General features: G+C 55.4%; 4 protein-coding genes across 4 annotated transcripts; 2 read left to right on the top strand and 2 right to left on the bottom strand.

Moving 5' to 3' along the window:
* Nucleotides 1-628: 628 nt before the first annotated feature.
* Nucleotides 629-2,228, top strand: L226DRAFT_97615 (branched-chain amino acid aminotransferase II). Its single transcript, XM_067687397.1, has 7 exons — nt 629-754; nt 813-896; nt 950-1,093; nt 1,149-1,241; nt 1,296-1,419; nt 1,471-1,761; nt 1,825-2,228. The coding sequence occupies exons 1-7, from the start codon at nt 719-721 to the stop codon at nt 2,208-2,210; spliced, it is 1,158 nt and encodes a 385-aa protein (XP_067534357.1). The 5' UTR covers nt 629-718; the 3' UTR covers nt 2,211-2,228.
* A 515-nt stretch (nt 2,229-2,743) lies between these two features.
* On the top strand, nt 2,744-8,045 carry L226DRAFT_583788 (uncharacterized protein). The gene is made up of 15 exons (XM_067685560.1): nt 2,744-3,338; nt 3,438-3,598; nt 3,653-3,767; nt 3,821-4,141; nt 4,201-4,597; nt 4,657-4,683; nt 4,742-4,995; nt 5,053-5,084; nt 5,140-5,453; nt 5,505-5,661; nt 5,712-5,773; nt 5,828-6,045; nt 6,100-6,801; nt 6,859-7,283; nt 7,344-8,045. Exons 1-15 carry the CDS (start codon nt 3,079-3,081, stop codon nt 7,751-7,753), a joined length of 3,855 nt encoding a protein of 1,284 aa, XP_067534356.1. The 5' UTR covers nt 2,744-3,078; the 3' UTR covers nt 7,754-8,045.
* On the bottom strand, nt 7,553-11,022 carry L226DRAFT_488449 (RabGAP/TBC). The gene is made up of 14 exons (XM_067677237.1): nt 10,819-11,022; nt 9,915-10,569; nt 9,827-9,850; nt 9,674-9,770; nt 9,518-9,613; nt 9,379-9,462; nt 9,261-9,324; nt 9,109-9,210; nt 8,876-8,994; nt 8,652-8,823; nt 8,386-8,591; nt 8,269-8,323; nt 8,149-8,216; nt 7,553-8,092 (listed from the first exon to the last, which is right to left on the bottom strand). Exons 1-14 carry the CDS (start codon nt 10,819-10,821, stop codon nt 7,999-8,001), a joined length of 1,839 nt encoding a protein of 612 aa, XP_067534355.1. The 5' UTR covers nt 10,822-11,022; the 3' UTR covers nt 7,553-7,998.
* An 855-nt stretch (nt 11,023-11,877) lies between these two features.
* On the bottom strand, nt 11,878-13,130 carry L226DRAFT_613907 (uncharacterized protein). The gene is made up of 3 exons (XM_067686566.1): nt 12,698-13,130; nt 12,412-12,637; nt 11,878-12,349 (listed from the first exon to the last, which is right to left on the bottom strand). Exons 1-3 carry the CDS (start codon nt 13,092-13,094, stop codon nt 12,046-12,048), a joined length of 927 nt encoding a protein of 308 aa, XP_067534354.1. The 5' UTR covers nt 13,095-13,130; the 3' UTR covers nt 11,878-12,045.
* Nucleotides 13,131-13,827: the final 697 nt, after the last annotated feature.

Raw genomic sequence — 13,827 nt, 5'->3', positions numbered from 1 at the left:
CTCATTTGAGTCATCACTGCGCGGTTTTCAGCTGCGGGCAGGAGGACATCACAGAGCAGGCTGCCATCATCAAGCCCTATCATCTCGGAGACCACATCGTATGGAGTCGTACCGGTGAAGGGCGAATCGAGATATCAGGCAACGCTAAGATGGTGGGAGGGAGGATGAGGATGAGCGCCGCCTGGCCGCATTCGGCATGCACGATACTATCCTGTGAGGGATCCGCTCAACTCCAGTACTGGTACAGCAATGTACTGACCAAGGTGAACCCTATGTAGCCAGGGCGGCTCTGACAGTGCTCCGTAAGTGACTTCTTGCAACTATATGCGAAGCTTCTTCGATTAACTATATCCGGCTTCTGTTCAGCATCGGTACTGCGTTTCTCCCGGGCACAATTAATGGTCCACTATTGACTAGGATGCTCCGAGGTCTTTTCAACCGTGTGCCTAAATGTCCAGGCATCGTGATCACTCTGACATGCTCCGAGTCATGCACACACGCTATTCAAGTACTATCAGCTACCCGGCGGCGGAGGTAGACATTCAAGACAGGTGGTCACCCGTTGGCGCAGATGTACTATGACTCAGGCACTAACGGACTGTTCTACGGCGCAGTGCAGCATATAAGTCATCTTCCGATCAGGCGGACGTAGAGACTATAACTTGTCTTGAGCCGGGCCCCGGCCCACGCAGAAGCTACATTCATCGTATACTCAGTCATGGCAAACAACCCGAGTCAACCCGCCGACCTCGATGTTCGTTTGCTATCCTGGCCACATGAACACCTAGCTGACTATCTGCTCCTCCTCTCAGGCTTCGAAAGTTATCGTGACCTTGGCAACAGAACTGAAGCCTGTTCCATCGCTGGCAGACTTGGCTTCTGGCGGCATGAGCCAAGTATGCACTTGGGCTCCTCTGAACAGTCTCGCGAATCCTGATCATTTGCATAGGCCATGACTGACCATATGGTTCTCGCCTCATACGACTCCGTTAATGGGTGGTCGGCGCCCGAGGTCAAACCCTACGGACCTTTCACTCTAATGCCGGCCAGCTCATGCTTCCAATACGCCACGAACGCCTTCGAAGGGATGAAGGTCAGTGCGAGTGACTAATGATCACGGTCATCGGCTCGGGGCTCAAGTCTTACAGGCCTACGTGGGACCTGACGGGGAACCAAGGCTCTTCCGCCCTGAGAAGAACATGGCAAGGTTGGCGCGGTCCGCAGGACGCGTAGCACTCCCTGTACGCACTATCCCAGCACCGCTAGATCCGTCCGCTAATATGACGTTTGCTCAGCCGTTCAATCCTGACGAACTGCTCAAGCTAATCAAGCAGCTCGTGACGATCGACAAGCGATGGGTGCCCGCTGCCAAGGGGCACAGCCTGTATATACGCCCGATGATTATCGGTACTCGCTCGAGTGAGTCTCCTTTTCTCCGAAGGCAGGTTTTCGCTTGACATGCTTCTCCAGCTTTGAATCTGTCTATCTCCGACAGCGCGTTGCTGTGGGTGATGTGCACGCCATGCGGACCCTACTTCCGCAGCGTGCGCCCTCTCTCGCTCTTCGCTGCGACGGACGCAGTGCGCGCGTGGCCCGGGGGCACGGGTGAGCACAAGATTGCCACCAACTACGGGCCGACGCTCAAGCACCACCAAAGCGCGCAGGCTGCGGGCCACGACATGAACCTGTGGCTCCTCGGAGATAAGATCACGGAGGCTGGCGTGATGAACTTCTTCATAGTCTTGAGACGGGACGACGGAGGTGAGCCGCGCACTTTTGTCAACAATGTATGCGCTCGTGGTTGACTTCCATGCATCGCCCCAGACCTGGACGTCTTGACCCCGCCCCTGGATGGCACGATCCTTCCTGGCATCACTCGTGCTTCTATACTCTCCATGGCCACTGCGCACCCCTCCCGCATGGTTCTTCCAGGACTCTCTGAGGAAACGCGCCTCCATTCGGCAGAGCGTGCACTGACGATGCCCGAGCTCGAAGCGTGGCTTGTGGAAGGCCGCGTTGTCGAGGTATTTGCCGTCGGCACGGCTGTAGTCGTCTCCCCGATTGGCTGCATTGCTTGGGGAGAGAAGAACATTGTTTTCCCTACGTTTGGAAACGCACTAGGGCCCGTGAGTAAGGCCCTTCGTGAACGGATCTTGGACATCCAGGAGGGTAGATTCGAGTGGGAGGGTTGGTCCGTTCCTTGCGCGTGAAACAGACTCGGCGCGCGGAACACCCGCAAATAATCGTTACTCTCTTCGTTCATGTACATATAGAGGACTGTTATCTATTGGTACCGTGGTCCGATATGGAGACTCTGTGCGGAGGCGATCTACTGAGCTGGATGGGATGATGTGATCATGTGGCGATGCAGTACATTAGTCGTTGCTCCTGAGCTAGCTATCTTGGCCTTGTGCCAGTACCTCAAGTTTCTATCGTCCCTGATATCTCCTCAACCGGTGCACAAGATCTCTGTGTCCAACTGTTCTTTGGATCGCCATGGTGCTTGCCGCTGCAGTGGGCACTCACCCCGATACTCACGGACCCCGGCGTCATCGATCTTAAATGTCACACTGGCGGTGTTACCGCTATCCTGACATCGTCGGTTGATATGTCAATCCTCTCACAAGCTTGGAAGCTGATAATAAGTTGTTTCTAAGGTTATGCACTGCCACGTTCAATGGAAAGTGCGCTCGAGTGGGCGAACCCCCTGAGTCCCTTGGCACAGGTTGACATCCTGTCAACGCCCACATATCCACTTACGCCTGTCTATCTGCACTGCCGACGTTCAGAAGCTCTGATGAGCGGTATAAAGAAGCACAATTACACTCAGGCGGTGCGTATCTTGCTGCGAGTATGGTAAGGGAGGCATATGCGCAAGTGGGCTCGACGCAGACACGAGGTGAGTAGGAATACGCCGAATGAGGACGGAACGCGTCAAATCCAGTGTGAATGATCAAAACGTCCGAAGTGACAGGCATTCCCAAGGTTGATCTGACTGGCATATCAGTCAGGATGTGCGGACCCTTACGCGTTGACGTTTTCGGCCGCGTTCCCTCCTTACACTAGAACGCGTTCTCCATGACATCCGCCGCTCGACCAGGAGTATCGACTTTGCAGCCCTCCCCAGCAGGGCCCTCCATATCCATGTCTCTGCCTTCGCCGACAGGTATCTCTCCGACGTACGACCTCCTGGGCCAATATTCAGATGATGAGGAGAAGGCGAAACCCCGATCCCCAGTGGCGGAAAGTCATGAGCACCATGTCATATGGAAGAAGGTCAGCGAGACACACGAGGACCTGCTAGCGCAAAGAAGCAAAGCCAAAGTCGATCCAGGTGCGTGTCTCCTCTCGTTCCCTGCTCTCTTACACTTTGCTTCTAGGGAATCTCACGGCCCTTAACTGGCAGACAAACGACTCAGTGAGATGAGAGAAAACAGGAGCAAGCTGAATACTGCGTCAAACGTCGTATGGAATGGCGGTTCATCTTCGACGCCGTCTGTCCAAGGCATCACGAATAATACCAACACGTTCTTCGACAAAACGCCAGGGCTCCTCAAGGTTCTCGACAAGATAGGAGAGATCCATCCCTTCGCAGGAAGTAAGTGCTCTAGTGCCTTATATGCGCCATGTACGCTCAAGGAATGCCTTACAGTTGCGATTCTCGCCTTCAAGACGGTCTACGAACTCGAGGTGAAGCGCAGGGAGAACGACAAGAAGATTCTCGCCGTATACGGGGAAATGCGGGATATGATGGCGGCTTTAGCGCAGTACGTATCCTGTCCTCATCGTGATTCGTTCCCTCTGACAGACCATTGCCCAGGTTGAAGACTATCAAGAGTGAAGACGAAGTCGGCCCTGATGGCTTGTCGATCAAGGCGCGCATGCAACACCTTGTTCAAGAGACCGCCACGGACATCAAGAAGTGCGCCAACACGTGCGATGCGTTCCTCAAAAAGAAGCTCCTCGTCAAAGTCCTGACTTGTGCGAAGTGGGAGCACGTCCTGTCGAAGTTTTCCAGCCATTTTCACAAGAGGCGCGCCGAGTTCGAATTCGCACTCTCGATTCACGTCGGACTAGGCGTGGACAAGGCAAACATGAAGCTGGACGATCTCGGGGAGGCTACGAAGCAGATACAAGACAGGTGGGCCGCCCGCATGCATTTTCCTATCCATAGACACTCTGACAGCTTGTATCCTTCAGGATGGACACTATGTTGCAGTTCTTCCAGACCGTCGTCACCGCCGAGCAAAAAGAAATCACGGCCCGAGTCAAAGACAAAGGAGGAGAGGGAGCCGTGCTCGAGAATGACCGACTTGTTAAGGAGCTCCTGGATCTCTACCGGGGAGTCGACGGTGGAGTGGAGAGCAGTGGTATACGCGGTCGCCGCGACATCGCGGCTGTTAGCATCGAGGATCTCAGACAAGAAATACGGGAGGACATTGAGGTCGCTGTAGAGCGGAATGCCGAGACATTCTCGCGCAAGTTCGAGATGCAGCGTAAGCTGATCATCGATGAGTTGTCTCGTGTTGTTCATCGCGAAGGCGACCGTATCATCGACGCGGTCACTGCTGGTCCGCACGACAGAATCATTGACCCCGTACGTGGCAGCCCCCTTCTCCAAGTCCGCGACATTGCGCTGATGTCTCAATATTATAGGACCTTCACGCCATCTGGAAGGACATGGTGAGTACTGTTACCACGATCAGACATGTTCGCAACGCTGACTCCGAGCACTTACTAGGGGTGGAGAGGGAGCACGAAGGCGCGCCACTTCGTACTCGCGCTCCGTGACTACTTCCGCGAGAAAATGGAGGAACAGAAACGGAGTGAATACGTAGAGGCACCGCGCATTCAAGAACAGGACGAATGGGCTTTGGAATGGATTAATGTGACTCGGCTGCAACCGATAGTCGAGGCGTTCGACGACGACGCCTCGAACTTCATCACGGTCACTGAGGCAAATGAATTCACGACAGCGCGCCCTAGAGACTGGAGGTACGCATGCTGCTTTGATCGTCATCGTCACTCCAGGTGTTAACCCGACTCATCAAGCCTCCTCCACTGGCTTGCCTACTGGGCCATTGGTACGTTATATCGGGGAAACCTTTACCCGTCTCTGCTGACCTTCGCCGCGTTAAGGCTGGCAGATCACTGCGACAATGTATCGCGATAAGATCAATCATCTATTCGCCAAGATGTTTGCCCTGAAGGGACACGTCCACCCCGCCGTCCGCAACTCTGTCGACACATATCTACACACCGTCTGGACAGGGATCTCCGAGCTCACGTCGTCCATTGACCCCTACTATGCGCCTGAGTCTCTGAGCGAGAAGTTCCAGAGCTACATCAATGACGAAGAACGTCGGTTGCGCGAGGGCTTGGAGGCCGTGAGGTACGACATCGACGCTATGGATACCCTTGTGCTTGTGACGGGCCCCGGGAGGATTGAGAAGGTACTCGATTCCCTGACGAAGACGCTCTTCGCATACTGAATCAGCTCCTAGTATGCGTTTCCTATGCTGTATCTCCTTTTGAAGAAGGATTACGAGGTAATGCGGCTCGCTCGCAAGAATGTTATCAATAAGGATGAGTTGTGGGACGCCGCGGACACTATCGAATGGGTCTTCCAGGCTGTTAACTTCAGGTACAAGGATCTGCAGGGTACGTGTCCTTCCTTCCGAGTTACCTCCAAGGTCTTATGTCTCTTGTAGATATCTTCAGGCAACAGAAGTTGGACCCGCGACAGCAGTTCAGAAATTTTGCGTGCGGTTTGGTGAGTAGCATTCCGCCTCGACTTGGAGCGCAAATCTCACGCTGATAGTTCTAGTTCGAGCATTGGCGGAACTCCGATGGTTTATGGAGTCGTAACGTAGAGTTCCCGGATCACGTCTATGACGACGACGAAGAGGAGCAAGACGTCAAGCCGGAGGACATCCTCAACTACCCTCTGGACAGCGATGATCTGTTCGACCCGTCAGGGTACGATGCCCCGCCCTTCGAACCTACCGACGACGACATGGCGTCCAGATGGCCATTGAGAGCAGTGTAAGTCAGTCTGGTCACCTCTCACTGCCGATGGTCACTGACCGAGGAAAGAAGTCTCGGGCCCTGGTGCGGCTTCCTATCCAAGGGAGACGTATACCCCTGCCAACCGATGATCTCGGTCCATGTCCATGCCGTCGATTCCACGCACTTTGAAGCGACCTCCAACACTCCCAATGGCACCTCCTACACGCTCTCTGGCGAGTATATCTCCGACGGAGACAGTCGTATCTGTTTCGTGTTCTCCATGCGATATGCTGCACGGTTCGACCCTCTCTATTTCCGAGGATACGTCTACGACAACGGGACAACATTCGCAGGCGTATGGGGCACCACGCCCGAAGCTTGCACCGAAGCTACCATCTATAGGTCGCAGTCCGCGGAGGACAGCCAGTCCACGCTTGTAATGTCCGACACAGTCGAGAACCACTTCGTCTTCAAACGACTCCCCCCTTGGCTGATGTGCTGTCGTCCCGACCCGCTCGAGTATCAGCTGAATGGGTCCCGCGCGCTGTGGAAGTATGCCCTCACAGCCGTACGAGAGATGGTCGGGATGCACCTCTGCACGTGGTCGTACTTCAAGCGAAGGAGGGACAATAGGAAGCGTTACATCGAGTTGCTCATCCGCCTCAACTACGCCGACTTGGACGAAGAGGAGGTTATGGAGCTCGCACGCATCAGACAGACACTCACTGCGGCTGATGCAAGGCTGTACGAAACGCGTTACGAGTACGAACTGAGGTCTACCCCGATCCATCTGTGAGTTCTAGTTTTGTACACACCGATGCCTCACGATTCATCATACTCGCATAACAGGGATATCACTTGCGACCACTGCGACAGCACGATCATTGGTCCGCGCATCGTCTGCCTTGACTGCGACTCGGCCAAGACACTCAATCTTTGTGACGACCCGCGCTGCCGCAACAGCGAGGTCGACGTCGAGAAACGCGCTGACCTCCCCATCCCTCACCTCCCGGGCCACGCCGTCTTCAAGATGCGCACTATGATGCACCTGCGCGAGTTTGGCAAGATGGACAACGCCGCCCGCTCCGCGCTGAAGAAAGCGCGCCAGACATTCGACGACGTCTCAGAGCTCATCGAGGACGACCGGTCCTTCACCCAGAGCCCAGACCTCTACCGCCAGAGTCGAGCCGCGAAGATCGTTCAGTCCAAATTGTCGTGTGTCGTGTGTAAGCAGCGGGTGTCCAAGCCGTGCTGGTATTGCATCGTTTGTCAAGGTTAGCTGCAGCAAACGTCTTCAGTATTGACGAGTTCCGGCTGACTTTGGGATGACATAGACGACGTCTTCGTCTGCACTATATGCGACGCCAAAGGCCCCTTGACTGTCGGAACGCACCACAAACTCCATCCCCTCGTGCGATGCCAGGACGAAGTGCACTACGGCCCGCTCAGCGTCGAACAGCGTCTCGAACAGCTCGAAGTTCGGTTCACAGGCATGGAACACCGCTTCGAGAGTATGGAGACAAAGTTCGGCGGGATGGAGGGCCGGTTTGGCGCGCTCGAGATGCGCGTGGGCTCGATGGACGAGAAGCTGACACGCATCGAGAAGATGCTGGAAGCGATGTGGTCGAGGTCGAGGAAGCTGGCGAGCTCGCGGCGAGCGCAAAGCGTGAACGTCTCGTCGTCCGGATACCCGCGGCCACTGCCGTCGACTCCGCCTCCGCGCTGGGATCCCGAGACACCGTAAGGAGGCAAAGATAGCAAGCTTTGGTATACCCCCGGGTTTGAAAGCATCCGGCCTGGATACCCTTCGCGTCGTGGTCCCGACATTCTGATCGTGATCATTAATCTAAGTGACTTGTATAATTACCGAGTACATGCATGCGATGAATGATCCAGTACAACATCGACGTTGATGAGAGATGCAAAGCAGGTTGAGCGCAAGTCGAAGAGCCGTGTCCGAGTCGAGACGTGGAAGCTATTGATAGCCAGCTAGCCATTAGTACTGCTGCTGCCTCGTTTGCTGACCAGGGAGATACGATGCGATGACATCGCGTCTTCGCTCTGATGCATCGCTTCGGCGTATCTGGTAGGGCCCAGATGAGCAGCACTCAGTGCATGGCGGTACCATTCAGGACTTACAGGAACTTGTATCGCACCAGCTCCCCCTCGAGCTCTTCGTGCCGCAGTCTAGACCTCACAAGTTCATTCTATCGCACATCGTCAGCGTCCTTAAACATCGTCAATTGACAGCCAACGCACCAAGACCTCGCAATGCTCCGTGTTCAACTGTGCTAACGACTCCTCCAATGTCTTCCTGCTCGTTCCAAAGATCCGGTCAGTGACTTGTCGTAGCACACAACGGTCAAGTTCACATACACCTGGGCAGAAAGACGCTGGTTCTGCGCTTTAAGGGTCTCCATCTCAATCCTGTGTGCGTCGCGTGCGCGAACGAGCTCCTCGTACTCGTGTGCGTAATTATCGAGCATGAACGGCGTGATCCGTAGCGAGAACGCGTCCTGCACGAACTCGTCCACCCTGTATCTCACCTCCTCCGACGGCTGCGACGGGTCTACAGGCCCGACCTGAAGGATGAGAAAACCTTCAGCACGACATTTCCCGCAGAAGACAAGGTCAACTCGCACCTGGTAGACCTCAAATATCCGCTGATTCAGGAATCCGAGCAACTGATCAAACTTCATCGAAAGCAGTATCCTCTCGTTCTTGCTGAGCAGTGCCATGCTGAACGCAAACATGGCCTCAATGCCGCTCGCCAGGCAGTTGTCGTATATTCGGAATACAATGTCCATCGGGAAGCTGAAGATGGTAGTGAGCGACCGAGAGATGCTAGCAGAAGCAAATGACCTACCGATAGCTGAACATCGTGAGAAACCATTGCGAGCAGTACATGCTAGCCTTGATGCCTTGTCGGACAAAGTGCAGGTGAAGGACAGGCAGGACCTCCTCTAGTAGCCGCTCGAACTGGGCGCATATATGTCAGCCGCCACGCAGTATCTCCAAAAGTGTTGACCATACCTGGAACTATGGTTCACGCACATTGTCAGTATGGGCAACAACGGTGAAGAGGAAGATCCAGCTAACCAGTCGCAGCTGCAGCTTGGGCATCTCGGGCAGGAAATGCCCGCGGATGTCGTATGAGTGCATAAGCCGGACAAACAGGCAGAATGCTTCCTCATCGGGCATCTAGGTATGTATCAGCCTACTGTACATGACGATTGATCGCATCTGCTTACATTCAACAGAAGGATGGCCACGATGAATGGCAAGCCTTGGCAATATCCCACTTGCGGATCATATCTGAAGTTACCTCGTCAGTACCAGTCCAGCCAGATCGAGCCTGATATCGCATACAGAGAGTACGCCTTAAGCACATTGAACAGATTCTCCTGCCCGATGCCATGCCCATCCGTAAAGAACGCATGGTGGGGAAACGTCCTGCAACCTCGAACTCGGTCACTTCATCGTAGTTGAGAAGACAGAACGAACGCACCTCCCGAGATCGCGCAAGATGGCTTTCTCGTGTGGACTCGTCTCCTTGAGCAGTCGGAGGTAAGTTCTCTCTAGCTCTGGATCCTTGGACGCAGACCTGCAAGAGAGCATTAGGCGTCCCGATCACCCTCAGAGAACGATGCGCAGGCATACCTACATTAGCTGCCAGATCATACCTCGTAAGGTTTTCGGTATTCCGTGTTCGATAGCCTTCGCGAGCCGCTCGGGGTTTGCCGCTGCGAAGCCTTGATAGTCTGCACGCGATAGGTGAGTATGGCGACGGAGAGCATGTGTAAGCGCATATATGCACCACTTATTACTTGGCCCCAGAAATCTATGTACAAAGACGATCATTACGACACTGTATGCATACGAGCGAATGCAACGACACGACGCACCCCAGTCCACAGCCGCCTCCGCGTCCTCGGTCTGCCTCTTGTTGTACTCCTCTTTGATTTGTTGCGCCCCTTGCAGGCTGCTCGGACGCGACCTGACCTCATCCGCAAGGTAGGGGACGTTGTTGCCCGAGAGTATGGTCGAGTTCGACGCGGTCTTCTTGTGCTTCTTCCAGTCGTCCACCAGGGTGCTCTCGTCCGAACCTGTGCCCTCGTCAACCGTGTGAAGCTGACTTGACGGCCCTTGCGCGGTACTAGGGGACACGGCTAGAGACTGTCTTGCGCTGCTGAGAAGCACGGTCGAGAAGCGCGTCTCATCGTCGGTGGTGTCGGAGGCCGCAACGGACTGTCGGACAAAGAACTTCGCCTCGGTCTCCGTTGGTGAAAGTAAGGAGTCGAGGCCCGCAGGTACTGTGGCACTAGTAGTTTTAAGAGGTCGCGGAGTCGTGGCTGATGGGTTGGACTTGGGCGAGGTGGGAGAGGCCACGGGAAGGGACTTCTCGGGCAGTGGCTCAACGGTCGATGTCTCCGCCACAGCCGCAGAGGCACCAGGGGTGTCCGCCGATGATGAAGAGTCGTTCATTTCCGCGAGAGGTCGAGGCGTGATGGTTGGTAGGTCCGACTTCGGCGAGGTGGGAGAGCTCTCCGGGGCGGTCTTCTGAATGCCCGTCGACGATGACGACACATCAGTGAATGACGAGACTTCTCCCGTCGTACCATGTGGTGCTGAGGGCGGGTCGGCGGGGGAAAGAGGGATACTCGTGAGCTCGGGCGAAGGAAGGGACTCAGCCTTGACTTCGGGTGTGGTGAACGCTTCTGCGTCGTCCTCCGCGTCGTCCTCTCCCGCTGCATTCACATCCGAGTGTGGGTCTCCCGACGTCGAAGGCTCAAGCTTCTCCACCGTCACCATCTCATTTGTGCTCGACTCCGGTATGCTAGGCAAAGCAGTAGTTTCCTCCTCCGAGTCCTTGGCAGGCGCGCCCAAGTGCGTCGGGGGCTTGGTGGCGACAACAGTGGGGAGTTCTGGAGATGTCGGGGAGCCCGTTTCGTCTGCGGACCCGGCGGCGGACGTGGTCGTTATGGGAGTCAGCGTCTTGGTTGCATCATCCGACATGGCGGCGTGCACTTCGATCTTGGATGCCTACCACGACGCCGTGAGCAACAGCAGGATTGAGAAAGTCCAGCAGAGTGACGGTTGACGACAGAGCACTGTAGCTTTGAGCTTAAGCCGAGGCGAGTGTCGGGTATCGACGTCGTGGTCGAAGAGGAAGTCTCGACGCGCCGGCGGCAGTGCCGAACGCGTCTTGACCATTGACCATCATCACACCTTGATGCCCCCCTCAGCAGCTGGTCTTCACCGTCTATGCTCTACTTGCTGGTTTACTTCGCGGAGATGTGCTCGGATCGAGGAACTCGTCTACGCAAGGGAATGAAAGGGAATGCAAATCTACGTACAAAATTGCCTGAAAGTAGCGTGTAGGCAATATTTGTCTTCGTGACCTGCGCACAACCCGCGTATACAAGGAGACGATATGCAATCCAGGTGAGCGTCGGCTCTACACGACATGTACGCTGAAATGTCCCCGATACAAGTCATCACGTTGGCTTCCCTGTATGCAATAATCAATGTAACAGCGCGAAGAGAGTCCCCAGTAGTCGTTCAAGGAGTTGTATGTGACTGGTACTTTCTACCGTTCCGTTCTCGAGGCCATGCCATTGATTGGTTTGATTGTTGAACAGAGTATGCTATGTCGGCTTTCACGACCGGTTATGACTTGCAAGTGGTACACACTGCCATCATCCATGCGGACGCACCTATGTCTGGTATGCCCACGCGACTCACGGGGGCCGCAGTGTATGTTGCTCGGTGCGTGTCCATCGGATTAATTCCAAGTAGTGCTTTTGCCATGCTCGCTGTTCATATACCGCGAAGGGGTCGCGGCTAGTTTATTGATTAAAGTCCAGAACCTCTGCCGATACACTGTGCTCCGAATCAAAATAATGTAATTGCGTGTGTATGAGGCAGCGACGAACATGCAGAGCGAATACAGTCTGAGGAATAATTATGCTACATTGATAGATAATGATACAGCCGAGCGAAATGGCAAAAATATGCGAGGAGGCTGGGTCTTGTTCAATACCAGGTGTTCACGCCGTCTAGCTCCCAATGCCACTCGGCATCCTTTGGGCGGAACCTCTCGTATCGGCGATAATGGTCTCCGAAGTCGTCATCGTCGGGGTCGAACTGGAAGTTCAGCCACTCCCCGATATATACCCCGTCCTCGTACACCCGTGTGGTCCAGGAGCCGAACGGGCGAGGCTTCGTCTTGCCGCCTCGCTCGTTCTGCCCAGGCTGGCGAGGGATGAATATAACGCCGAAGACGAGCTCCTTGCGTTTCTTTCCCTTGGCGTGCATGCGCTCTTCGAGCTTCTTCGTGCTGAGGAACTCGGTCAGCTTCCGTCTAGGGTGGGGGAGCTGGAATGAGGCTAGGCTACTCACTCTGCGTCGAAGAGCTCCCAGCCGCGCTTGAGAAGCTCGACTTCCCGAGCGCGGGGGTCTAGCTTCTCATCCAGGCCATGGAGGAATGCGAACTTGCGCGAGACGAGCGTGTGGAGGTTCCCCAGGTTGTAGGACTTCCCGGGGACCATGGGGTTGTGCTCGTTGTCGAACGTGACATACGGCAGTGTGTCAATCTCATAGTCTTTGAGCCGGAAGTACGCCATAGCTGGAAGAGCCGCCTCGCATTAGCGAGGATGTGGCGGGAGGGTGGAGGAGGCGTACTGACCGTCGGCTCTGTGCACCTCCTTGCTCCCGACCTTCTGCTTGTAGCCAGGATCGTGATCTCTCTCCCACCGGTGCTCCTCGCACCACGTCTTCCATCTCGCGGTGTGTCTCTTCTTCTCCACTGCTCTCCTGACGGTTTCTCGCTGTCGCTGAGTGTGCAGACCTCGTTTGCCGTGAGACTCCGACGAGGTTGGCTCCTCAAGGAAAGGGGAGGGAGAACGGGAGGATGATGGCGAAGGGGATGTCTCGACGACCTGCAAGTTCGTTTCTGGTTGGATAGCTGGTGTGCGGCGGGAGCGTTTGCTGGACCCAGATCGAGTGGCGTCTGGTGGCTGTGTGCCTTCAACGTGCTTGCGTTTCCCAGATGAGTGGCGGGGAGATGTCTGTAGGTCCACCATAGCTGGGGAGTACGCGTCGAGGAAGGCGAGAAAGCGCAGATAATGCATGTATGCAGAAGAGGCGAGTCTCCCGCAGCGACAGGCATATAAGAGCGATGGGAGAGGGGACAGCCTGGACCTCACTCGACGACTTGCGTCAAGCACGCCGGCGACAAATGGGGACTGGAACGGCCAGACAGCGGATCCTCCTGTTGCGCCGGCGGCGATATGGCAATCCGGACGCACCGCAGCGTCACAACAGGAGCAAGTCCAGGCGCGACCAGGGCGCGGGAGAGCGAAGAACTCCATCCTCGGGCTGGTCGGCCAGACCCATGGGCGCTTATAGTCAACAGGGTCTAGAACGCAGGGCGCCTGTTGCTCAACGTTGACAACCACCTGCAGACACTGTTACCGACGAGTTAGAGATCCTCGCGTTCATCCATTAAAGCCTAATCGACGCCGTGTGTTGTTAGATACGTCGGGAACCACGGACGGGCTCTAGCCTCTGGACAGTGCCTCCCGGTGCCTGACAACGTATACGCCCTGATGTGAACGCGTCTCCTATTTTGTTCTTCTCTGCCCACCGCCGACGTCCTATGTCACTGTGGTCTAGACATGCTCAGACTGCCTCGTGAGGGTGACAAGGCCGTCATCCTTGGTTATCGGCTGGAATCGCTCACCCGGCGGGGTGCGCCTGACGCCTTGCCACGTTGAAGAAAAGCGCTAACAAGCGATCTTTCAGACAAGTCCTCAC

This window comes from Lentinus tigrinus, assembly GCF_003813185.1.
Source record: "Lentinus tigrinus ALCF2SS1-7 unplaced genomic scaffold L226scaffold_16, whole genome shotgun sequence".
Classification (NCBI taxonomy): domain Eukaryota; kingdom Fungi; phylum Basidiomycota; class Agaricomycetes; order Polyporales; family Polyporaceae; genus Lentinus; species Lentinus tigrinus.
The sequence above is the reverse complement of the archived record's forward strand: the minus strand, read 5'-3'. Positions and strand labels throughout refer to the sequence as shown.